We start from the raw sequence: 27144 nt of genomic DNA, 5'->3' as shown, positions 1-27144 counted from the left end.
TTCCTGATGCTACTTGGTTGTTGAGATGCGCACCCCATCCTTGTAGTGATGCATCTACGTAAAGGTGTGTGTTGAAGGCCGGCTCTTGTAAATAGGTCCCCCCGCATAAATTCGATCTGTGAGTCCACCATAGCATGTATATCTTGAGATTGTCTGGTAGCGTGATCAGATCGACGCTGTCCAGATGTTTTGCCAGGAAACGCTGCAACGGACGTAGTTGTAGTCTTCCTGTGCGAGTCAAGTCCCGCGCTGAGGTTAGTAGACCGAGTAGACATTGCCATGTTCGTAGTTATAACGGAGAGATGACTGCTTCTGGAATCATGGCTTGTATCTTGACCCAACGATCTACTGGAACCACAATTCGAGTCTGTCTTGTGATAAACCTTATTCCCAGAAATTGAAGATCTTGTTTTGGTTCCAACTCTGCCTTCATCAGGTTCACTAGCCATCCCAGTTGTGTGAGCAATTTGATTGTGAAGTTTAACTGCTGTCTGAGTTGATTGGCATCTTGATGAACCTGTATCCCGTCATCCAGATAAAAGGCACTGCGTAGACCTCGAAGATATAGATAAGTGATGATAGGCTTGGTTACTCGTGTGAATAACCACGGAGCCGACATTATTCCAAATGGTAGGACGTTCCATTGGAAGTGCTGACCTCTGAATAGGAATCTTAGATATTTTCTTGATTCTTGATGTATTTGGGATATGTAGATATGCATCTTGAAGGTCTATGCTGGCCATGTAATCAGCTGGACGGACAAGTTGTCTGAGTTGAGGTAGGTGGATCATTCTGAACCTGTCTGGTTTGAGTAGATAGTCTTGGTTCAATTTCTTCATGTTGTAAATCAACCTGAATTTCTCTTTGGAATTCTTCTTGGGTACTAGGAAAATTGGGGACTAAAAGCCTGGTGTGAGGTGATGTTGATCTATTATCTCTACCGCATCCTTCATAAGTAGTCAGTTGATGGCTTCTTGTAACTTGTCTGCCTGCTCCTCTGCATAATCGAAGACCATCGGGTTGCACTCTGTATCCTTCTCGCAGTACTTGGGAGACGTAGTCGTCCTCTAGTATTCCCCAATTTTCCAGTACCTTTGTAGACGTCCACCCACTGTCGATGGTTGTACAGGAACGGCTGGGGGTTTAAAAGTCCAGTCGTTCCGAACCCCAATTTCAATGTCTAGTTCCTCTAGCACCTCTGGGATTACGTCCTCTCCCAGGGTTGCCTCTGTAGTTTCCGGATGGGCGATGAAAAGTGCTCTTCCCGCCTCTGAAGCTGGTGTATTTTTTCTCCTTAGCCTTCTGAATACCGGACAATTTAGACTTGCTGCTGTACTTCTGTGAAGTATGGCGAATGAAGTTGGCTAAAGTGTTCATAGACTTGATCATCTTTTAAGTTGTGAGTAGCTTCCCCAGCTGCTTCATCAATCTCCACCGCCCAAGGAGCTCTAAGTAGCGGTTGGGTAAATCTGTCACTCCAGGAACAAGATGCCAGTAGACCCTGTCTCCGTAATAATGAGACCCTCCGACGTTTAGGCCAAATGGTCCGATATGAAATATTGGTCCTTTTTCTTAGCAGAGCTGATAGTATCATCCTATACTCTTCCGACCTTGGGTTCTGGAATTTCATAATCAATGCCTCATTGATTGCTCTAGACCTTGCTAATCCGAAGAAAGATCTCCTCATCGTGGTATCCAGTTGAGCCAACTTTTTATCCTCCACCTTATAAGTCTTGTTCTGTGAGTCGTTCAACAATTTCATATTGTCGTCTAAGTCTGGCGCTCTTATGAAGGGGTCCATGTGATGCAGAGGAAATTTCCTCGCGTTGAATGATGGTAGATGTTGGTTCTGATAACGTGTTGCTTTCTCAAAAGCTGTACATAGGTTTGTAGCCACCTTGGATATCGGCTCAATTGGTGGAATCGTCAGAGAGTCGAAGTCGTCCTTCCACATCTTATATGTGTATGCTTCATCCAATTCCTTGGAGGGGACTCTAAGTCCAATCCATTAGCTATCCAAGATGTGACCTCCGCTTCTGAGAAGATGTAGTCACCCTGTTCATCAGATAGTTCCTGGTCAGTTGAACTATGCCTTCGCGAACCCTCCTTCCGCACACCTTCCTTTCACGAACCTTCATCTCATGATCCATCCCTTCGCAAACTTTTCTCTCGTGAACCTTGCCTTCCCGAACCTTCTCTTTTGCGAACGTTCCTCCAAACGTCTGTGGGATCTAGATCTGGAACGACTGGATCTCGGACAGGGCTTCCAAGACGTTCTTGAACGTTAAGGATTGGCAGTCGTAGCTCTCGTAGTCTCAGGGACCTTTGCGAACCTTCCATCTTCGTCCATGATGCCTGAGTCGTCCGAGTGTGAAGATCTTCGAGAACGTGAACGTTCGCGAACGTTATCTTCAGTTGTAGATCTGTGAGGCGTAGATGTAAGTCTATCAGGTTCGCGCAGGTCCGAGGGTTTGGGAACGTTGCTTGCCATCGTAAGGTTCTGCCGAGCCTTAGATCGTGTGTTGTCTGGAATTGATGCGGTGTAGACGAAGTGTTCGCGAACGCTGAGGTGTTGTGTGCTTTTACTTCAATGATGTTGTCTCTGATGACTGACGTCTGTGAAGTTGATGGTTGGTCATCAAACAGCTGGACAGCTGTCGTAGTTGCAGGAGATGATCGTGTAGTCATGGAGGTCAACTGCGTCGCCGTTCTAGCAGGTCTAATAGGTACTTCAGGCAGAAGTATCGGAGGATCAGCAAACACGTCTGCTTCATCGGGCGGGACAATCTCTTCACTAAACGACCTCTGATGTGTTGACTTACTAGGACGCATTGATTTCGATGCTGATCTAGTTACAGATGACCTCTTCTGCGTTGCAGATGATGGAGTCGTTTTCTTCTTATTCTGTGAAGCCGTCAACTCAGTCAAAGCAGACCTCTTCTTAGACCCAGTAACAGACGACTGCCCCTGCAACGTACTCGGCAAAGCACTTGAATTATGTATTTCTGCAGTAGCAAACAACATACAGTTGATCTCCGGATTTATCAACAGTGACTTGTGATGACTTCCTCACCCGATCCATTGCACATCTATAGATGTAAGACAAATATTAAGTTAAATTGCAAATTTGATAAACCAATGCAATATCTACAACGCAAGGTGGAATAACATGGATTAATGCATGATGGGCATTGGGGGTAAGGGTCAGCCACTGATAGCCGGAACCTGCAAACACTGCAAGATTTCATTAAATGTAAACAACTACATAACGATGAAATAAGTCACAAAATACAAATAATTTCTTCAATTTTTTTACATATAATGCAAGCTAGTTATAGCCGAAAACCATACACCGCACATGTTTGATAAAAGGATCTAAATAAAAAGGATATAATGCCGTATACGTGACTCCAGTGCTCGCCCAACCATCCGCTTGGGCGATGAAGGAGAGAGTGGCAAGTATGGCTGGTCACATGACTGTTTGCGCAGGAAAAGGGAGGTAACTCGTGGGTGAGTGAAGTTTTACATCCGCTTTAGGAAACTACAAGGGATTCAAGTGTTCCACTAACATTCGCATAGAAGGAGATAAGCAAAAGATCATGAGTCAGGATAAGGAAAAATGTAACCAGTTTGCACCCTGGTCGCATGAAATGTTCAAAGTTGAAACATTGGCCAGTTTCACGATGTCATGTCTAAAAACTATGACAAATTAAAACATAAGACAGGGATTAGAGATGAAGTATGGTAAATAATTCTTACAGGTTCTGAGTGTGTTCAAAGACAAAAACGATTGATCAAACCAAATTTGAAAATGAATGACATGCTTGCGTACATAAATATCAAGTTGCATTTTTTTATTAAACATTATACTGGTGCATGTTTTATTTTGCTAAATCAAGCATTGTATCAAGATGTCACTATATCCTATCTGTACTCTAGAAATATTCTAATGTCACTCATTTCCGAGTAACTGCGCTCTGTTCTGGTGTCCCTGTATTCTGATGGCACTATAATGTGTAGACTCTACAATGTAGAACAATACTTAGAGTACACTGACAATGAATGAAAAATACTGAAGGCAGAACAAATGCTGAGAGAATGTAGAGTTTTGCAGTTTGTGTTAAATATCTGTGGATATTTGGGCTTGAACGATTCAGTTTGATTCATCGAAAATCAAATCTGACACTTTAGTTTCGATTTTCAATGAACATTATCACTATTTCGATTCTATATTTGAATAACTATTTTAATTATTTCCACACAGCCAGAATGTAATGTTGACTCCAACTTTAGCAGTTTCGAGCGCTGAAATAAGGTGAAATATGATTGGTTGACGCCTAATTATCCATTGAGCATTGTTGCTAGTAGACATCGCCGAGTTGACAATGGATTTCACGCTAAAAAAGCTGACTCTGAGAGTTAAATGAAATCTGATGTTTTTACTTGTATGACGAATCGAATCGAAAATGATCAAATCGAGGGTCCAATATCGAAAATCAAATCGAAACGAGGTCTGGGTGAATCGTTGCAGCCCTAGTGGATATTACATAAGACATTTCCTACCTGTAAATTCTCCATCGATAGCGAGGAAATCTGCTTCGTTGATAGCTTCTTCTATTTGACTTAAGCACTCCTTAAAGTCTGGAATTTGCCAAATTAGAATAAAATAACATTAAACATACATGTAATATTACTAATAAATAACAACAATCACCATGATTAATGTTTCCCCTGAGCATTTTTAGCAGGGTGCAGAGCTCTGCCCTTCTATTTTGCACCCTGCCCTTCTGACAAAGTTGTTGCAAAATTCCTTATTCAGAAAGAAAAGAAGAATATGAGATGGAGCTCTTTCGGTGTGTTCTTCAAAACATTTCTGTACAAAGAACACAACAATTGATATCAACACTTGGTTGTTTTTTAAATTTTATTTTATGTTGAAGTAAGTGAAATAATGTTCACATTTGGAAAAGTTTTGCTTCTTAATACTTCACTGATGAGTGGACTAGTAAATTTAAAATGTCTTTATTGCATCTGAAGCAGTGTGAGCATGACTGAAATATTACTGTATGAAACAAAAAGCAACTATTAGCCTTCCAGACACCTGTAATTATAGAGGGAAAGTGTTTCTTCCACAATTGTTGGCCACAGGCAGAAGAGCTCTGTTTGAAATCCTTGACGAAAATAAACTGTTGATGTAACCAAGAAGCTGTATCTTTAGTGTTTCCCCAAGGATCCAAAAAGGGCAGGGCGACCAAATTTTGAAAGGAGCATGCAATGACAGATTTCCAAGTGTCAAGTTATTAATGCATAGGGTTCTTAAAGGCTCAAAGAGCACAGATAATTTCAAAAGTCAGATTTTTGCCAATATTCACTTCAGACCTGAGGCTGACTAACAGTCTGTGAAATTGCCTGGACATATCTCTTTTTCTTTTAGCATTCAATTCCTTAATGGCATCAAAGAACAGTGTCACTTTTGTTTACAGTTATATTACACATGTTTACACTAGGACTGACTTTCAATATAGGAAAAAAAGGTTCATAATTATTAACAAACTGTTAATAGATTATCGATAAATATCAAAAGACACTATAAGTAAACCTACAAAAACCAAATTAGACACAAAGCATTGGTTGCTTAGGACTAATTATAACCCATATCTTTGTGTGTATTTTAGAAACAGATGCAGCTGGAGCCTATTATTGCCATAAGCTGCACCCTGTAAACTGCAATGTTGGAAAGAATACTCAAAGGATGTATTTTTAAAATGACAGTTTCCATAATAGTGGTCTGTGGCTGACATGTGTAGCAAGTGACTATTTCCGGAGTTCAGTGGTACAGAGGTGAAAAAATAAGAGATAGAAAACAGGGACCATATGCCCATACATAATATGGTCTCAGTACGCTCCTGCGGAAAGTGTTACTGCACGTTCAACTATTATGTATTCCTGTCGCGGTGGTGATTAATTTTGTAATGGATCATTACAATGTAACGTATCGAATTGATGGCTAAAGTATATCTGTGTAATACGAGGATGATAACATGATGTGCCAAAGTGTACAATTGTATTCAAAATATGATGCCGCGAAATTTGATTTCTCTTCTGAAATTTAGGAAGTTTTACAGATGTCAGAGGCTGTCACCAAATGAATCATGAACAAAACTACAAAAAAGTTGAAAATGACATTAGCGACCAAATGACGATGAACCCAATGTATTTTTCAGATAAGTTTATTAAAAGCGAAAGTAACACGAGAGATCTTACTCGCTTTAGTGACCTCCATCTTGTTTTGGTTTAGACACTTGCAGCAAGCACAAATATTAAAATCGTAATCATTGTTATTTTTCAGACATCATGTGGTATTACAATATATCCGAGAAATAAAAGATATATTTGAAGCAAGTTAGATGTTGTACTGTCTTGTGGTTTTAATGTTCTTTTTGTTGCAAGGGGTAACTAAATGATACTACTCCATAACAACACATCTCAATGAACGTAAGTCTTCATACGATTGTCTACTTGAATAGATATAGATGTTTTTTAGGTCAAACATACTTTATACACACGTAAATGTTTCCATAGATTTTACTCTCTGCTTATGTACAAGTAATATATTAAGCCATAGTGATAAATGTCCATGGTACCGGGGAAAAGTGCACAACGGAAAACAACAACCAAAAAAAACCCCACAAAAACAGAAATTACAAACAAACAAACAAACAAAGAAAAACAACAACAACCCGAAAACACACCCAAATACTTACAACCAGGACTCTTACAGTACCGCTCGAATATGATCGGACGTAAAATACAATATTTATGTTGTTACATACTGAGCTGTGAAAAATACGACACTGCTGTCCTGGATAACGTTGAATTTTGTGATTTGAACTACTACCCAGTATTACAACCAGACGCCATGTGAACACATGCTTGAACGGTCACCAAGGAGGAAGTACAACCAGACGCCATGTGAGCATATGCTTGAACGGTCACCAAGGAGGAAGTACAACCAGACGCCATGTGAGCATATGCTTGAACAGTCACCAAGGAGGAAGTACAACCAGACGCCATGTGAACATATGCTTGAACGGTCACCAAGGAGGAAGTACAACCAGACGCCATGTGAGCATATGCTTGAACAGTCACCAAGGAGGAAGTACAACCAGACGCCATGTGAGCATATGCTTGAACGGTCACCAAGGAGGAAGTACAACCAGACGCCATGTGAGCATATGTTTAAACTGTCAACCAGCAGTACAACCAGACGCCATGTGAGCATATGCTTGAACGGTCACCAAGGAGGAAGTACAACCAGACGCCATGTGAACACATGCTTGAACGGTCACCAAGGAGGAAGTACAACCAGACGCCGTGTGAGCATATGCTTGAACTGTCACACAGCAGAAAGTACAACAAGATACCATGTGAGCATATGTTTAAACTGTCAACCAGCAGTACAACTAGACGCCATGTGAGCATATGCTTGAACGGTCACCAAGGAGGAAGTACAACCAGACGCCATGTGAACATATGCTTGAACGGTCACCAAGGAGGAAGTACAACCAGACGCCATGTGAGCATATGCTTGAACGGTCACCAAGGAGGAAGTACAACCAGACGCCATGTGGAAGTACAACCAGACGCCATGTGAACATATGCTTGAACGGTCACCAAGGAGGAAGTACAACCAGACGCCATGTGAGCATATGCTTGAACGGTCACCAAGGAGGAAGTACAACCAGACGCCATGTGAGCATATGTTTAAACTGTCAACCAGCAGTACAACCAGACGCCATGTGAGCATATGCTTGAACGGTCACCAAGGAGGAAGTACAACCAGACGCCATGTGAGCATATGCTTGAACGGTCACCAAGGAGGAAGTACAACCAGACGCCGTGTGAGCATATGCTTGAACTGTCACCCAGCAGAAAGTACAACAAGATACCATGTGAGCATATGTTTAAACTGTCAACCAGCAGTACAACTAGACGCCATGTGAGCATATGCTTGAACGGTCACCAAGGAGGAAGTACAACCAGACGCCATGTGAACATATGCTTGAACGGTCACCAAGGAGGAAGTACAACCAGACGCCATGTGAGCATATGCTTGAACGGTCACCAAGGAGGAAGTACAACCAGACGCCATGTGAGCATATGCTTGAACGGTCACCAAGGAAGTACAACCAGACGCCATGAGCATATGTTTAAACTGTCAACCAGCTGTACAACCAGACGCCATGTGAGCATATGCTTGAACGGTCACCAAGGAGGAAGTACAACCAGACGCCATGTGAGCATATGCTTGAACGGTCACCAAGGAGGAAGTACAACCAGACGCCGTGTGAGCATATGCTTGAACTGTCACCCAGCAGAAAGTACAACAAGATACCATGTGAGCATTTGTTTAAACTGTCAACCAGCAGTACAACTAGACGCCATGTGAGCATATGCTTGAACGGTCACCAAGCAGGAAGTACAACCAGACGCCATGTGAACATATGCTTGAACGGTCACCAAGGAGGAAGTACAACCAGACGCCATGTGAGCATATGCTTGAACGGTCACCAAGGAGGAAGTACAACCAGACGCCATGTGAGCATATGCTTGAACGGTCACCAAGGAGGAAGTACAACCAGACGCCATGTGAACATATGCTTGAACGGTCACCAAGGAGGAAGTACAACCAGACGCCATGTGAGCATATGCTTGAACGGTCACCAAGGAGGAAGTACAACCAGACGCCATGTGAGCATATGGCTTGAACGGTCACCAAGGAGGAAGTACAACCAGACGCCATGTGAACATATGCTTAAACGGTCACCAAGGAGGAAGTACAACCAGACGCCATGTGAGCATATGCTTGAACTGTCACACAGCAGAAAGTACAACAAGATACCATGTGAGCATATGTTTAAACTGTCAACCAGCAGTACAACTAGACGCCATGTGAGCATATGCTTGAACGGTCACCAAGGAGGAAGTACAACCAGACGCCATGTGAACATATGCTTGAACGGTCACCAAGGAGGAAGTACAACCAGACGCCATTGAACGGTCACCACCAAGGAGGAAGTACAACCAGACGCCATGTGAGCATATGCTTGAACGGTCACCAAGGAGGAAGTACAACCAGACGCCATGTGAACATATGCTTGAACGGTCACCAAGGAGGAAGTACAACCAGACGCCATGTGAGCATATGCTTGAACGGTCACCAAGGAGGAAGTACAACCAGACGCCATGTGAGCATATGTTTAAACTGTCAACCAGCTGTACAACCAGACGCCATGTGAGCATATGCTTTAACGGTCACCAAGGAGGAAGTACAACCAGACGCCATGTGAGCATATGCTTGAACGGTCACCAAGGAGGAAGTACAACCAGACGCCGTGTGAGCATATGCTTGAACTGTCACACAGCAGAAAGTACAACAAGATACCATGTGAGCATTTGTTTAAACTGTCAACCAGCAGTACAACTAGACGCCATGTGAGCATATGCTTGAACGGTCACCAAGGAGGAAGTACAACCAGACGCCATGTGAACATATGCTTGAACGGTCACCAAGGAGGAAGTACAACCAGACGCCATGTGAGCATATGCTTGAACGGTCACCAAGGAGGAAGTACAACCAGACGCCATGTGAACATATGCTTGAACGGTCACCAAGGAGGAAGTACAACCAGACGCCATGTGAGCATATGCTTGAACGGTCACCAAGGAGGAAGTACAACCAGACGCCATGTGAGCATATGTTTAAACTGTCAACCAGCTGTACAACCAGACGCCATGTGAGCATATGCTTGAACGGTCACCAAGGAGGAAGTACAACCAGACGCCATGTGAGCATATGCTTGAACGGTCACCAAGGAGGAAGTACAACCAGACGCCGTGTGAGCATATGCTTGAACTGTCACACAGCAGAAAGTACAACAAGATACCATGTGAGCATTTGTTTAAACTGTCAACCAGCAGTACAACTAGACGCCATGTGAGCATATGCTTGAACGGTCACCAAGCAGGAAGTACAACCAGACGCCATGTGAACATATGCTTGAACGGTCACCAAGGAGGAAGTACAACCAGACGCCATGTGAGCATATGCTTGAACGGTCACCAAGGAGGAAGTACAACCAGACGCCATGTGAGCATATGCTTGAACGGTCACCAAGGAGGAAGTACAACCAGACGCCATGTGAGCATATGCTTGAACGGTCACCAAGGAGGAAGAACAACCAGACGCCATGTGAGCATATGCTTGAACGGTCACCAAGGAGGAAGTACAACCAGATACCATGTGAGCATATGTTTAAACTGTCAACCAGCAGTACAACTAGACGCCATGTGAGCATATGTTTGAACGGTCACCAAGGAGGAAGTACAACCAGACGCCATGTAAGCATATGCTTGAACGGTCACCAAGGAAGAAGTACAACCAGACGCCATGTGAGCATATGCTTGAACAGTCACCAAGGAGGAAGTACAACCAGACGCCATGTGAGCATATGCTTGAACGGTCACCAAGGAGGAAGTACAACCAGACGCCATGTGAGCATATGCTTGAACGGTCACCAAGGAGGAAGAACAACCAGAAGCCATGTGAGCATATGCTTGAACGGTCACCAAGGAGGAAGTACAACCAGATACCATGTGAGCATATGTTTAAACTGTCAACCAGCAGTACAACTAGACGCCATGTGAGCATATGCTTGAACGGTCACCAAGGAGGAAGTACAACCAGACGCCATGTGAGCATATGCTTGAACGGTCACCAAGGAGGAAGTACAACCAGATACCATGTGAGCATATGCTTTAACGGTCACCAAGGAGGAAGTACAACCAGACGCCATGTAAGCATATGCTTGAACGGTCACCAAGGAGGAAGTACAACCAGACGCCATGTGAGCATATGCTTGAACGGTCACCAAGGAGGAAGAACAACCAGACGCCATGTGAGCATATGCTTGAACGGTCACCAAGGAGGAAGTACAACCAGTTACCATGTGAGCATATGTTTAAACTGTCAACCAGCAGTACAACCAGACGCCATGTGAGCATATGCTTGAACGGTGACCAAGCAGGAAGTACAACCAGACCCCATGCGGCCATATGCTTGAACGGTCACCAAGCAGGAAGTACAACCAGACCCCATGCGGGCATATGCTTTAACGGTGACCAAGCAGGAAGTACAACCAGACCCCATGCGGGCATATGCTAGAACGGATGCGCAACATATAGTCTCTGGTATATTTCAAATTCAAATTCTTTGTTCGCAGAGTGTATGTAGGCCATCGGCCCATAATACAAATATTAAATGTTTGCAGCCATATATGATTGGCGGTGCTTTACAGCATAATAAATAAACATTGCTACATTTCTGATGACAAAAGGTAATGTAATGTTTGAGGTCATTGTTGAATTTCCTAAAGTGATTGATGAGTGAATGGGTGTTAATTACAATATGCTGTTAGTTCTTTTGTTTGATGAAATGATGAAAGACCACTTTTGCTGTACACCCCAAAAACACACACACAACACACACACACACACACACACACACACATCACGGTCTATATAGTATCTTATAGTCACACGTGCTCATCCACTCATCCACGGTCTATATAGTATCTTATAGTCAGACCCATACGCACAAGTTAGCTTTGAGCTCATGTTCTCAATCACACTCATAATTGAGAAAACAAAAGCAAACATACATTGAGAATGTACGGAAGCGCACAAGTGAAGGCACAAGACCTGATGAAATAATAATTTATCTTGAGCGCACAAGTTAGTATATATCTTAATATATTAAGCGCTCAACTTAGTATATTGAGATACACTGCTCCATAAGCAGTTCATGTGGAAGCAAGGAGGAGTGGAAACGCGAGCTGATTCATGCTAATTTCAGTCTTGGGTTCCAATACAAACACATAACACATCTTCTTGTAAAAAATCATGGTATAGTATAGTAAGCCACTTGAAGCGTATTCTGAGGTGTATGTCCCTCTTTCGCACCAGACACCAGATTTGCTGATGTTACAGTGAGTGAGGGAGTACGGTTTACACCGCTTTTAGCAATATTCCAGCAATATCATAGCGGGGGACACCAGAAATGGGCTTCACACATTGTACCCATTTTGGGAATCGAATCCAGGTCTTCCACTCGTGACGAGCGGACGCTTTAACCACGAGGCTACCCCACCGCCCCGCTGATGTTACAGACTTTATTGCGGACAACTTCGACGATCTGGACAAAGACATGGTTATCGTTGGCAGCATAAAAAATGTATCCAATGCGGTTTAATCTTGAAACAGGATACTGTACGGTCGTTGTTGGACCCGGATGGTGCTGAATTTAGCTCAGGACACTGTCTTCATCGACGTGTTTATTCTTCAACTTCCTGTGTTGTTAAAACATGTTAAATAAACTACAACACACATACGGATCTCATGCTATATGTACATAATAAAGCCGTAGCGCCAAACAATTTATCCAAGCTATACGCCAGTGTTCATAATAGTATGTACCAATATAAGAAGTAAGTAAAACCACTATTCATCCCTGCAATAAACTCATACTCATGTTTATGTTTTAACTCTTATTATGACATTACACATACCTGGGCCTGCTTTATGTAATAAAGCAAAAAGTGGTAAAATCAGTTACAAAGAATAGTACTGACAAGCGTTCATGGTGTTCATCAATGTTCATGATAAATTTGCATACTTTTACATAGTCTCATCATAAGCACCTAGTTAACTCCGACTTTGCATCGTTTGATATCTTCCAAAAAGGATATAACTTTGTACATTTTAGCCAGCAGTACAGTTTAGCCAGCAGTCAAGCAGATGTGCGTTCCATTAATGCCATTAGTTGAGCGCTCAATATATCAACTTGTGCGCACAAGATACTTACTCGTGCGTTCAAGATACTAACTTGAGCGCTCAATATATTAAATTGTGCCGTAAGAATGATAGAAAAAAAAAATGTTGTTTGTGCGGACATGTAAGACCGAGGAACATATACCGAAAGAAAATATGTGAATAGCGGAGGTCGTACGAAGTGTGTTTCCCTCGTCACATATATTGATTGTCGTCGGTACGTATTATTATCAGGGATGGCCTGTTCGATTGGATCAACGGAGGGAACGGTTAACTATTAACTGTGTGTCACTTACGGCTAATACAAATGTCAGTCACGAGGATTTACGGTATTTTGTGGCAAAAATACAACGTCATAATTGATAACGATAACCACAACTTAGTTTGGTTGAAAAAAGTTCAAAAAAAAAAAACCCTTCATTTTTGGTCATTGTAGCATGCGACCAATCATGGGAAAGAAAACAACTGATGTTCACGTCACAGGTTATATTGAGATCATCTTTCAGGGGCTTGACAGGACGGTGAAACAAGGTACATAGTCTTCATAGTTTAAAGATAACGAAGTGTGGGTGTCAAATCTACTAGTCAGACATATTGTCATTGAAAATTTATAATCTGCTACTTCGGAATTCAAACAAGGACATGGTTTTAAGGTGGAATTATTCCAGTACCAAAACCTAAGTTAGTTACGGTCACGTTCTATATCTCGTACCGGTTATGATATTGTTTTTATGATGATCGGTCGGCTAACTGTCCACAGGTTATTATGATGCAATGGCGCATATATACATGTACTATGATGTCAATGCCTGGAACCCGAGTAACAACTTATAATAATGCTCAAGGCTGTAAAGAATAATAATAATATACCGTCTAATTGTCACAGTAATTTCCTTTACCATGTATGTATATGCTATATGATTTTAGTACACATTTTTTGGTGATGGCTTTGGAGGTAATTGCATACTGGTCATGAAGCCTATTTCCTGTATGTATGATTGTGCCAGCAAACTGAAAGTAGGGTTTCTACGCAGCTGCCTTCCTCAAACAGTGTTTTGACCATGTTTATTGCAGTTAAATGCAATAACTGACATGTTTAGCTCAAAGGTTGCAGTAAGTTGTCAAAGGAAGGGTTCTATTCAACTGTGTCGGTTATGAAGTCTTGCAGACATGCATGGTTACAGTATATGTATATTATACAAGAAAGGAATTCTCAACATCTTATCTTTATAATGACAAAAGAGACTTGTAATTATATTTTCAAGATACTGTGACCGTTCTATGAACAGGGTGCTCAGTATGTCAAATGCTGTATATGTAGCATGAGTTCCAAGTGTTACCATGGTTACTGAAACATAAAGGTGACTACTGTAACAATCAACATGTTACTCAAGAACTAGTACATCTAATTATTAAAAAAGTTATTCCTTTACTACAGTTTGAAATAGGTGGTTAACACAGTACCAATATGTTGGCTTTGAAAGGCCTTATTTTTTGGTCAGCTCAGACTGTATGTTTTGCCTTATTTTGGTGATCGATAAACATCTTTATGTAGTGGCTGTGAATGGATGGAACTGCACGTCTGAAGTCGATGTCAGCTGCTAGAAGCTACGACCACCACAGACCGACACTCATCAGTGTTAGACCCACAAGTCAAGTTTCCTCTTATTCTTGAGCCTTCAAACAATGGATACACTAAACCGGTCTGACTCGGACAGTGACTTCATGTGTAGTTGCTGTTATGAGCTGATGGTTGATCCTACCACACTTGTGTGTGGACACAACCTATGCCGTGTGTGCCTGGCCCGCTGGTTCCTCACCTCTAACAAGAAAGAGTGCCCAACATGTCGCCAGGAGTGGCAGGGACACCCCAAGATCAACACAGCACTCAGGTATGTAAAAGGACATGGTCCCCTGTATATCATGTTTGTTGGCAATGATGTTTGCTCATGCTTTCAGTCAGTGGTTTGCCTGGGCCAGATCGACTTATGTACAACATATGTTATGTTTGGGATAATACTTTCTCATTTATTATTTACAGCCTGCCATTATGTCTCAATATGTGAGTGGAATATTGTTGACTGTGGCATGAAACCAACATCACTCACTCATTCAGTGGGTATGAGTCATCAGAGATGATGTGTGTCTTACCCAGGATAGTCTTGCACAGATCTGAATATTGCTAACTAAAGTGTAACATCATTCACAAACATACTCATGAACAACCATTGACTGATGACGGTTTGTCTGTTTATGATGGATCATATAATTTATGACAATCATCTGGATGTTTTCAGAAACATGATGAAGAAGATATATGAAGAGAAAATGCTGGAGCGAGAAGCGGAAGTTATGAATATAGAGAATATAGGCAAGGTTCAGGAATTTGACCGTCGTCTGTCCGGGACAGGGAGCCAGCTACAGAGAGTAAACCCAGGGGAGTTCTGTAAGGGGATCGTCATAACCCTGGGGGTCATCCTGGTGAGGGCTATTCTTAGTACAAAAGTGCTTCGTCTTGGGTGACATAGCTTCTAGAACTTTTTTAAGTAAGTTATATCCAGAATAATTGTTGTAGAGATAAAAAAACATGAGTTTTAATTCTAAACAACAATTTACCACTAGGAGACACAAGAAAGAAATCTACAGTGATCAGTTTAGGTTCATTAGATTATCCTGATTTGCTTTCCTGTTTGGCTACGATGATTTTTCGTATCTTTCTGTATAAATGAAATGCTGAGCAATTGTCAAATAGTGACAGAAGACACTTATTCTGTGTATCTATGCCCAGATAGCGTACTTGGTTTGGTTCTGGAGGCATTCTGATGACGACCTCCTCATCCACAAGCCCGTTGTGCGGTGGAAGCCAGATGATGTGGCAACATGGCTGACACACATGGGCTGGGCAGAAGGATATGCTGATGCGGTCCACCAGAAGGGCATCGGTAGGTTGGGGAGTCAACATCCACACAGTCTGTAGGTCTGTGTCTGTTACACTTAGCCATGCCTACACTTGCAGCCAGACTGACATCCTACCAAGTTCAAGTAAATGCCTTAAAATGACCATCAATACCAAACTGAATTTTTATAGTCTGGGAAGTGTTTTCACTGTCTTAAAAGCTGCAGTAGCTCTTATTCAACTAAGGAAACAGTGATTGTCAGTGACTGGTTAAGTGGGTCTGCATAAAGTGTATGTTTGTAACTGTTTTTCTTATCCATGATTTCAAGATGATTGGTTCAAAGATCTGGAATCATCAAAGCTCACACATTCAGTTTCTGCATTGTACAGTGGATATTTGTATGATGCTGATTTGGTTGATCAGCAATAAATGATGAAGGGACAGAACAAGTTATATGTTTGTTAGCTTCACAATGATGGTGAGAAAGATTTGATGTCATGTATTGAAGTATTAGAAAGGTATAGAGTTCAAGAATCACCCTGATTAGAGAATCATAACTTTTTGAAATAATAAGCTTACTTTTGTTTCACTGGCATTTTCAAAGTTGATGAGTAACAGAAATGTAAGATGTTTTATAGGATAACATTATGTTATGATGCGACATTTCAAGTTTATTTTTGTCTGATGATTTTGTATGTTAATTACTCCAAACTAATTGCTGCAATGATTTTGTAAATATTTTGTAAATCTTCTCTCCTCACAGATGGTGCAGTGCTCCTCTCCCTGGATGAGGAGAATATTGGTGAGGTGCTGAATGTGACGAATCCCCTCCATGAGAGGGCTCTGGTCATTGCTATAGAGGATGTCCGGCTGAAGGGGGTCAAGATGCCATCTACTCTGTGGGAGTATAAGGTATGGAGGAGAGACTACATATGAGGACATTTGGCTGAGTACACAGCTGCTTGCCACATAATGGAGGTTGCTAGCAACTGCTGATGTTTTGCGTGATCTGGTTTAGGGTAGCTTCCCAACAGTCATGCTTGTTGTGGGAGATGAGTAAAATGGTTAGCTGTTAGTCAGACTAGTCCTTGTAGCCCGATAGTATGGGTCGCTGTTTCTACTCTCATTCACCAATATCTGGAACAGAAAAAAATATTTCCAGGCCGCTGTGTCTAGACCAATGTTGATTGTTGGGTACACTAAATACACTCTCTAAGTAACCTTCTCACATGTAACATGCTGCATACATGCACAATGAAGAGAATGTAGCATATGCCATGTTACTATGAGAAGTCCTGTTTCCATGGTGACTGTTGACAGGCGCTGTACCCTGGTCGCTGTTTGTTCCTGTTGTATGGCATGAAAGACTTCCCTCGGACAACACTGCTGTATCTATTCCTGTTCTACCATGAGGAAATCTTCCTGCCCTTCCTCCATCTCACTACCCCAGCACAGGATGAGGACATGCCCTTCAGGTGGTCTCAGGTATGTCTTGCTGCCCTTCCTCCATCTCACTACCCCAGCACAGGATCGAGGACATGCCCTTCAGGTGGTCTCAGGTACGTCTTCCTGCCCTTCCTCCATCCAGGATGAGGACATGCCCTTCAGGTGGTCTCAGGTACGTCTTCCTGCCCTTCCTCCATCTCACTACCCCAGCACAGGATGAGGACATGCCCTTCAGGTGGTCTCAGGTACGTCTTCCTGCCCTTCCTCCATCTCACTACCCCAGCACAGGACGAGGACATGCCCTTCAGGTGGTATCAGGTACGTCTTCCTGCCCTTCCTCCATCTCACTACCCCAGCACAGGATGATGACATGCCCTTCAGGTGGTCTCAGGTATGTCTTGCTGCCCTTCCTCCATCTCACTACCCCAGCACAGGATGAGAACATGCCCTTCAGGTGGTCTCAGGTGCGTCTTCCTGCCCTTCCTCCATCTCACTACCCCAGCACAGGATGAGGACATGCCCTTCAGGTGGTCTCAGGTATGTCTTCCCTGCCCTTCCTCCATCTCACTACCCCAGCACAGGATGAGGACATGCCCTTCAGGGTGGTCTCAGGTGCACGCCTTTCCTGCCCTTCCTCCATCTCTCTACCACAGCACAGGATGAGGACATGCCCTTCTAGGTGGTCTCAGTTCACGTCTTCCTGCCCTTCCTCCATCTCACTACCCCAGCACAGGATGAGGACATGCCCTTCAGGTGGTCTCAGGTACGTCTTCCTGCCCTTCCTCCATCTCACTACCCCAGCACAGGATGAGGACATGCCCTTCAGGTGGTCTCAGGTGCGTCTTCCTGCCCTTCCTCCCATCTCACTACCCCAGCACAGGACGAGGACATGCCCTTCAGGTGGTCTCAGGTACATCTTCCTGCCCTTCCTCCATCTCACTACCCCAGCACAGGGCCGAGGACATGCCCTTCAGGTGGTCTCAGGTGCGTCTTCCTGCCCTTCCTCCATCTCACTACCCCAGCACAGGATGAGGACATGCCCTTCAGGTGGTCTCAGGTACGTCTTGCTGCCCTTCCTCCATCTCACTACCCCAGCACAGGATGAGGACATGCCCTTCAGGTGGTCTCAGGTACGTCTTCCTGCCCTTCCTCCATCTCACTACCCCAGCACAGGATGAGGACATGCCCTTCAGGTGGTCTCAGGTATGTCTTCCTGCCCTTCCTCCATCTCACTACCCCAGCACAGGATGATGACATGCCCTTCAGGTGGTCTCAGGTACGTCTTCCTGCCCTTCCTCCATCTCACTACCCCAGCACAGGACGAGGACATGCCCTTCAGGTGGTCTCAGGTACGTCTTCCTGCCCTTCCTCCATCTCACTACCCCAGCACAGGATGAGGACATGCCCTTCAGGTGGTCTCGGCATGCGTCTTCCTGCCCTTCCTCCATCTCACTACCCCAGCACAGGGATGAGGACATGCCCTTCAGGTGGTCTCAGGTACGTCTTCCTGCCCTTCCTCCATCTCACTACCCCAGCACAGGATGAGGACATGCCCTTCAGGTGGTCTCAGGTACGTCTTCCTGCCCTTCCTCCATCTCACTACCCCAGCACAGGATGAGGACATGCCCTTCAGGTGGTCTCAGGTATGTCTTCCTGCCCTTCCTCCATCTCACTACCCCCAGCACAGGATGAGGACATGCCCTTCAGGTGGTCTCAGGTATGTCTTCCTGCCCTTCCTCCATCTCACTACCCCAGCACAGGATGATGACATGCCCTTCAGGTGGTCTCAGGCATGCCCCCACCTCCTCCATCCTCATCTACCCCAGCACAGGACGAGGACATGCCCTTCAGGTGGTCTCAGGTACGTCTTCCTGCCCTTCCTCCATCTCACTACCCCAGCACAGGATGAGGACATGCCCTTCAGGTGGTCTCAGGTACGTCTTCCTGCCCTTCCTCCATCTCACTACCCCAGCACAGGACGAGGACATGCCCTTCAGGTGGTCTCAGGTACGTCTTGCTGCCATAGCAGAGGATGAGTGCAGCCCTTTATGATATTTTTGTAGGTGCTGCTTTTTAGATGGCTGATGTGTTTGCTGGTGGGGTTTATACCTGGACTATCGACAACAACAAATAATCCGTCCAAACAACTTGTCGACAGTCCGGGGAAAAGGAGATGATGTTCTACATGAGTGACTTCACGCCCAGAGTTCTAGATATTAACAAACCAATTAAAACAGAGTGCGATATATATAGAAGACAATATATTTATTTAGTCAAAATGTGTGTATCATGTCACACAATATAACATATTTGTATATGTATTTTATAAATCTCACACAATGTGTGTGTGTGTGTGTGTGTGATTTCTGCTGGTGTATAAGCAATAAATATATAAAAGCTGAGTCAAGATATTTTTCTTGCCAAAACTCATTTATATCTGCACTAAAGTAATCTGTAATGTTCAGCTAAGATGAAGCAACTCTGACACATGGTCTGTGTAGTTCAAGTCAGTAAGTCTGTCGGCAAGAAGGTCTGCCTTCAAGGATCGAATCCTAGCGTTGGTAACGACGTCTACGGACGGGATCTCTCTGCTGTCCTTTGATCTGCTGAATTTTAACTTCAGTAGTTGACTGTTCTTTTTGCAGCATTCGCACAACCTCAAACACATTCGGATTTGTCTTTATGGCATACTTGTTGATTTTGTTGTGCCAACCTTCCAAATTATTGTTAGTTCTGTGTCCATCTTTTTCAAAATGATTCCAACTTGGCAGAGTCCATGGACCTTCTACCCGGATGGTAGTAACGTAATCCAAATGTATCCAAATAAATGTTTTCAACAGCATTTCAATAATCCTTCTACTCCCAATATCACAAAATAATTTGTAAGCACTCTGTTTCTTTCCGGTATCTTTTTTTGCATGTTAAAGTCCAAAATGGTAATACTTCCACTCGCATAATGTAAAATAATAGTCTGTTTGCAACCTTAGTTCTCTTACAAATTGTTAAAAAGACAAAACTTGCAAATCACAAAGCAAACACTCTCTTTAATTAATTAACACCGTCATGGTATGTTGACCACGCAATGTTGACACTCCGGGTTTTTTATTCTGTCGACGGTTAGCAACATCATATTTTTCATTTGTCGACAGATCGGGCTGACACCGCTGTTAGTAAAGAGCTGGTCGTTTGTTTTCAGATTCCTCCCCCAACTAAACAACAGTGGGTGGTATTTCTGAGTAATGCCGTCCTCCTCCCCTATTGGCTAATTGCCAAGCTGACATGGTCACTGTTTGGTGCGCAGTTCTGGACATCTTTCTTCATCCTCTTTAGCTGTGCCTTCCTCTCCATGCAAGAGGCTTCCTTACTTAAACAGTACATCCTGCTCCGACAGTTTGGGTGAGTTGCTGAATGGTAAAGGCTACATTACAAACTAATAAAACGGACACAAATACTGTTAATCCTTTCCTTTTCCATATTTTGGGTTCCAAAATACTTCGAGCATGGAGAGACATGGGGGTTAGTTGTTAGAAGCCAGATGTGTCTTGCTTGGAGAGATGAGTTGCTTGGAGAGACACATGTGTTGTTTATAGAGACATGTGTGTCACTTCCTTGGAGAGTCATGTTTGTGTCTTGCTTGAAGTGGAACATGGGTGTCTTGCATAAGGAGACATATGTGTCTTGCTAGGTGAGACATGTGGGTGTCTTGCTTGAAGTGGAACATGGGTGTCTTGCATAAGGAGACGTGTGTCTTGCTAGGAGAGAATTGTGGGTGTCTTGCTTGAAGTGGAACATGGGTGTCTTGCATAAGGAGACGTGTGTCTTGCTAGGAGAGACGTGTGGGTGTCTTGCTTGAAGTGGAACATGGGTGTCTTGCATAAGGAGACGTGTGTCTTGCTAGGTGAGACATGTGGGTGTCTTTTTTGAAGTGGAGCATGGGTGTCTTGCTAGGAGAGACATGTGGGTGTCTTGTGGGTGTCTTGCTTGAAGTGGAACATATGTGTCTTGCTTGGAGAGACATGTGGGTGTCTTTCTTGAAGTGGAACATGGGTGTCTTGCATAAGGAGATGTGTGTCTTGCTAGGTGAGACATGTGGGTGTCTTTTTTGAAGTGGAGCATGGGTGTCTTGCTAGGAGAGACATGTGGGTGTCTTTCTTGAAGTGGAACATGGGTGTCATGCTAGGAGAGACATGTGGGTGTCTTGTGGGTGTCTTGCTTGAAGTGGAACATATGTGTCTTGCTTGGAGAGACATGTGGGTGTCTTTCTTGAAGTGGAACATGGGTGTCTTGCTTGGGGAGACATGTGGGTGTCTTGCTTGAAGTGGAACATGAGTGTCATGCTTAAGGAGGCATGTGTGGGTGTCTTGCTTGAAGTGGAACATGGGTGTCTTGCTAGGAGAGACATAAGAAGAGACATGTGGGTGTCTTGCTTGAAGTGGAACATGGGTGTCTTGCATAAGGAGATGTGTGTCTTGCTAGGTGAGACATGTGGGTGACTTTTTTGAAGTGGAGCATGGGTGTCTTGCTAGGAGAGACATGTGGGTGTCTTGCTTGAAGTGGAACATGGGTGTCTTGCTAGGAGAGACAAGTGGGTGTCTTGCATTGAAGTGGAACATGGGTGTCTTCCTAGGAGACATGTGGGTGTCTTTTTTGAAGTGGAGCATGGGTGTCTTGCTTGGAGAGACATGTGGGTGTCTTTCTTGAAGTGGAACATGGGTGTCATGCTTGGAGAGGCATGTGGGTGTCTTGCTTGAAGTGGAACATGGGTGTCATGCTTAAGGAGGCATGTGTGGGTATCTTTCTTGAAGTGGAACATATGGGTGTCGTGCTTGAAGTGGAACATATGTGTCTTGCATAAGGAGATGTGTGTCTTGCTAGGAGAGACATGTGGGTGTCGTGCTTGAAGTGGAACATGGGTGTCTTGCTAGGAGAGACATGTGGGTGTCGTGCTTGAAGTGGAACATGGGTGTCTTGCTAGGTGAGACATGTAGGTGTCTTGCTTGAAGTGGAACATGGGTGTCTTGCTAGGAGACATGTGGGTGTCTTGCTTGAAGTGGAACATATGTGTCTTGCTAGGTGAGACATGTGGGTGTCTTTTTTGAAGTGGAACGTGGGTGTCTTGCTAGGAGAGACATGTGGGTGTCTTTCTTGAAGTGGAACATGGGTGTCTTGCTAGGAGAAACATGGTGTCTTGCTTGAAGTGGAACATGGGTGTCTTCCTAGGAGACATGTGGGTGTCTTTTTTGAAGTGGAGCATGGGTGTCTTGCTAGGAGAGACATGTGGGTGTCTTGCTTGAAGTTGAACATGGGTTTCTTGCTAGGAGAGACGTGGGTGTCGTGCTTGAAGTGGAACATGGGTGTCTTGCTAGGAGAGACATGTAGGTGTCTTGCTTGAAGTGGAACATGGGTGTCTTGCTAGGAGAAACATGTGGGTGTCTTGCTTGAAGTGGAACATGTGTATCTTGCTAGGAGAGACATGGGTGTCTTGCTTGAAGTGGAACATGGGTGTCTTGATTGAGGAGATACATGGGCATCCACTGAGGTCAATAAGTACCTATTTGACTATCGGAGATATTGCATTTTGTTTAACAACTTCCCCAGTAATCAGCATGCTTTGTTACGATGGTAACATTGTGACACTGGAGAGATGCACCCATACTGCAACAACATTCCAGTCTGTTATCTCAATGATAGTATCACTTAGTCTTCTTTCCTGCTCTCAGTCAATGAGCCTGCAGGCATCCATAGTATCTGTGATAACTTTGTCTACAACAACACTTATCAGTCACTTTCTACAGATAGGTATATTGTGGAATGCCCCTTTGTTTGAGAATTAGCTGTGGCATAAATAATCAATCATTTTATGTTGTTTCTTCCAGCTCAACATGGAAGAACTTAAAGGACTTTTGTAAGACATTATTGACTGTGTTTCTAACTTCCATTGCCTGGCCCATCATACCCAGAGTGGTGTGTGACTTCTTCTTCTACGCATCGCTGTACTTCACCCCATTACAACAAGCTAAACACTTCTACTTGTCCTGGAGGAACAACCAACGCTTGTGAGAACCAAGTCAGCACAAGCTTGGACAGAGATCTGAGGGAGTCCGCAGGAGCCAACAAAAGTTTTAAGTCATTTAGAGTGAATGGTTTTCTTGGCTCATATTTGACCTGATCGACAGCATTTATGACTGATCCAGAATAAAAACAACACAAACTAATCTTAACTATATGACCTTTTTTAATATGTGTTTTTCTCAGTATTTGGTGTTTTGGCCGGGCTAGGGTACAACCATGGTGGCTGGATCAACTGGGTTTGTCCTGGAAAAGCCCATCCAATAGTTAATGCTGTAACTACAGGTGTTGCTGTTAGTTACATCTGCACCATTAATGCCTGTCAATAAGTCATTTCCTTTGTCGTTGGCGCACCAGGGAGTGGTGGTTAATAGGGTTTAACTCCCGATCATTTATGTAAATATTGTCTGTAAAGTTTGTTAGTGTTGGTATGTAAGCACTATGGAGACAGCAGAGCAGCGTCATGCTAAATGATCAGTTACTGGTTAACAAAGGCTGGCATTCCATCACTGACAGCCGTGCTCCTGACACGTCGTGGCAGGGACAATGGCTTTCATACATATTTATTGCCCACAGGGTAGTAATTTTCCTGTAAATCCCTGGGGATGTTACACCTTTTTGGTGAACTTTGATTGGCTTAAGCCTAATAACACGCATAGGCATATGGGGACTCCCCACATCGCTGGTTTCCTTATAGAGAAACTATTTAGTGCTTTTTTAGATTGAAACCTTATATGGGTAATAAAAACAATGACCAACTTGTGATGTGGAATGACAGATTATCTTTCCCTTGTTATATTAATTATGTAATTCTCCTACCAAGGCTTTAGAATTGCGTAATAATAACTCGAAAAGATAATCTATCATTCTCCATCACTTGTTAGTTATTGTCCAAATCCCAACTGGGATTTTTTGATGTATACAGCCTTCTTTATGCCCACTAGGCTACCCGACCATTTGAGGTACCATGTATATAGTACAGCTTGTAACGACTTCCTACAAAGTGTGTTGTATATAAGTGTCGTGGTTGAAATGAAGATTTTATAGACCAGATTGTATGTCGTCTGTTTGTATGGTGTTGTCATCAAATATGCTGCTGACAGGCGTGTGATCAGGGTACCTACTCATTCACGTCATATACAGGAGAAACTCATGATTAGGAGGAAATGATCCCCTTGCTTTGTTTGACTTGTAACATGGGTGAGTTCTACTCATTATTCACTTGCTGATGCTGCCGGATGAGCCCAACTGAAGTGACAAAATAATAATAATCCATACAATTTGATTGAAAATGTTTCAGAGACCCCTTTTTGCTCATACTGTTATAAAGAGGAGAGATATTTAAGGACCCTAACCTAGAATCAACGTTATGAATATTACGTTATGTGTGGGTATACAGTGTCTAATGTTATGTATTTATCTGTAAAGAAGGTTAAATGGTAGATATGTGGGTCCACAGTGTCTGATGTTGAAATAAGGTGCCAATAAAACAGCACACTACCCTGATTGATATATCTAGTTAGGCCAGACCAATTTTTATTTTTATAGTATTAAAATGGACTCTGTGTGTGCGTGCGTCCATCCGTCCGTCCGTCCGTGCACATTTGTCTTTTCCGGAGCATAACTCTAAAACCGTTCACTATTTCTTTACCAAACTTGGCACATAGATAGATCTGGTGGTGTACTGGTGCCTTTTGGTAGTTTTGGAATTCTGAATAAAATATTTTTGGCGTTTCCATGGCAACAAGTTTGACTTAGCCTGAAATTGGTGGTAGTACACTTTTCCGGAGGAGAACTCTAAAACCGTTTACTATTTCTTTACCAAACTTTGCACATAGATTGGTCTGGTGGTGTACTGGTGCCTTTTGGTAGTTTTGGAATTCTGAATAAAATATTTTGGCATTTCCATGGCAACAAGTTTGACTTAGCCTGAAATTGGTGGTTGTGCTCTTTTCCGGAGCTGAACTCTAAAACCGTTCACTATTTCTTCGCCAAACTTGGCACATAGGTACATAAATCTGGTGGTGTACTGGTGCCTTTTGGTAGTTTTGGATTTCTGAATAAAATATTTTTGGCATTTCCATGGCAACAAGTTTGACATAGACTGAAATTGGTGATAGTGCTCCTTTCTGGAGCAGAACTTTAAACACCTTTCAATACTCTCCTTCCACTTTTCCATATACACACCTTAATATTTGACATAAACATAACTCGTAGAGATAATCATGAAGAGTATTTTGCCATTGCGGGGGATATTGATGACTTTGTCTTCTTGTATTTCTTGTTTTACAGATTTTTGTCCTCAGAAAACCTAAAGGCAGGACGAAAACAAATAAAAATAATAAAACAACCAGTCAAAGTAATATTCCTTCTAAATGCTCAAAGTATTTTACTTTTGGCAATTTATGAAGCGTATATGGGGCAAAAAACAATCTAAAAAAATGTTTCTTGTAAGTTTACATTTTTTCCAATAAAAGCATTCGGATTTTATTTTTTGAGCGGGGAAAATTAATTTTAATTTTTTTTCTTCTTCTTGAAAAAATACGACAGGCGGATCCGTAAAACAAGAAATAAAATTGGTGTGGCCTTATTTCCATTTATGCGGATGTTTAAAAGATATGTAATTGTAATGATGGACCCTTACAGGGCCCAGACACGTTAGGTGCCGTCGTTTAAACGTCGCGTGGACGTTGAGTACATACAGACCATTCACATGTTGTTGTTTACGTACAATCCTCTTTCATCATGTATTTCCTGATAGCTGAATATAAATCCACAGTAGCTATAGTTGGGCATCAATGCCTTTGGAGACCCTCTGTAGATTGTTTCTTCCCAATGTAGCTGGGCATCTGTGCCTGTGTATATGGACAGCCTCTGTAGAACCTTTTGTTTACTTTATTGCTGGTAGTTGAGTAGAAGTGGTGCTAAAAACATGGAAAAAATCCAAAATTGGTGCAATTGTAATATTCATCCAGTAAATTGAAATGACATTGAAATCAAAACTTCTGACACATCAAATATTTTCTATTTTTGTGTTTTCCACCAGAATTATATACACCATGATTTCAAGCAAAAGAATGATAAAATATTTCATGGCCATTACACATTACAATTATGTGTGTTGATGATTAAATTATCAGTTTCTTCCCCAAATGATTTCGATGTACTCACACTATAGAGATAAAGATTCAACTTAAAAACATCGTCTTTCAGAGTATGTGCATGGAAGACTATCATTATTGACCCTGTATTGCTGTAAATGATTCATTTTACCACGGTTTGTCCCAAGTCTGTCATAAAGGGGATTATCATGTAAACATTGTTGTACTGTTGCAGGTCTATTTTGTGACAGGTTTCTTATTACATGTATTAAAAGTTGCCAAAACTGCCATACAGATACTGCAGGGCACTCCCTACATAAGTATTCACTAAGAATAGATGCTTCAGAAGAAGGCATCTTGTCACTCAGTTACAGTTATGCTGCATCTCTAAGACAAAGCTCTGTTGTGTCCTTATATTACAGTAATGTCTTTCTCTAGTGCAATGGGATAATGTTTTCTTATCCTGACTCATGTTTATTTGCTTGTCTTCTTCTTCTGGCGAACCTAGTGGAACACTTGTATCTCCCAATTGAAGTTCCCTTCAATAAAAAATCACTCATTAGTACTGACCACGAGTTACCTCCCTTCCACAAGCTCGGGAACGAGGGCGCCACCTGAACCCATGTGCCTCACTCTCTCCTTCTTCGCCCAGTGAGCAAGACGTGAGAGCACCTGTGTCTCCCTGCACACTATATCCTTTATTTGTATTTAGTTTGTTACCTCTTATATTCATCTATAGAGGT

The 27144-nt window shown here is 42.9% G+C and overlaps 2 protein-coding genes across 5 annotated transcripts in view; one reads left to right on the top strand and one right to left on the bottom strand.

Annotated features, from left to right (window-relative positions):
* LOC124288885 (poly(A)-specific ribonuclease PARN-like) overlaps positions 1-6390 on the bottom strand; it is a 37811-nt gene extending 31421 nt beyond the window's left edge. For both annotated transcript variants that reach the window (XM_046725465.1, XM_046725466.1), the window contains exons 1-2: positions 6265-6390; positions 4564-4641 (exon numbers count right to left, since the gene is read on the bottom strand). In XM_046725465.1, coding sequence (XP_046581421.1) covers positions 4564-4641; positions 6265-6283 — 97 coding nt within the window. In that variant the 5' untranslated portion in view covers positions 6284-6390. The remainder of the gene's footprint in view (positions 1-4563; positions 4642-6264) is intronic.
* A 6764-nt stretch (positions 6391-13154) lies between these two features.
* On the top strand, positions 13155-24354 carry LOC124288886 (bifunctional apoptosis regulator-like). 3 transcript variants are annotated; one of them, XM_046725468.1, is made up of 8 exons: positions 13155-13419; positions 14444-14780; positions 15186-15369; positions 15677-15830; positions 16549-16697; positions 17106-17270; positions 20428-20627; positions 23108-24354. In XM_046725468.1, the coding sequence occupies exons 2-8, from the start codon at positions 14575-14577 to the stop codon at positions 23289-23291; spliced, it is 1242 nt and encodes a 413-aa protein (XP_046581424.1). In that variant the 5' UTR covers positions 13155-13419; positions 14444-14574; the 3' UTR covers positions 23292-24354. The 3 variants fall into 3 exon arrangements, with proteins under 3 accessions (XP_046581424.1, XP_046581425.1, XP_046581426.1); XM_046725469.1 differs by lacking the exon at positions 13155-13419 and adding an exon at positions 13452-13569; XM_046725470.1 differs by lacking the exon at positions 13155-13419 and adding an exon at positions 13942-14001.
* Positions 24355-27144: the final 2790 nt, after the last annotated feature.

The sequence above is a fragment of the Haliotis rubra genome, unplaced genomic scaffold, assembly GCF_003918875.1.
Source record: "Haliotis rubra isolate DU_JTF1 unplaced genomic scaffold, ASM391887v1 Scf428, whole genome shotgun sequence".
Classification (NCBI taxonomy): domain Eukaryota; kingdom Metazoa; phylum Mollusca; class Gastropoda; order Lepetellida; family Haliotidae; genus Haliotis; species Haliotis rubra.
The sequence above is the reverse complement of the archived record's forward strand: the minus strand, read 5'-3'. Positions and strand labels throughout refer to the sequence as shown.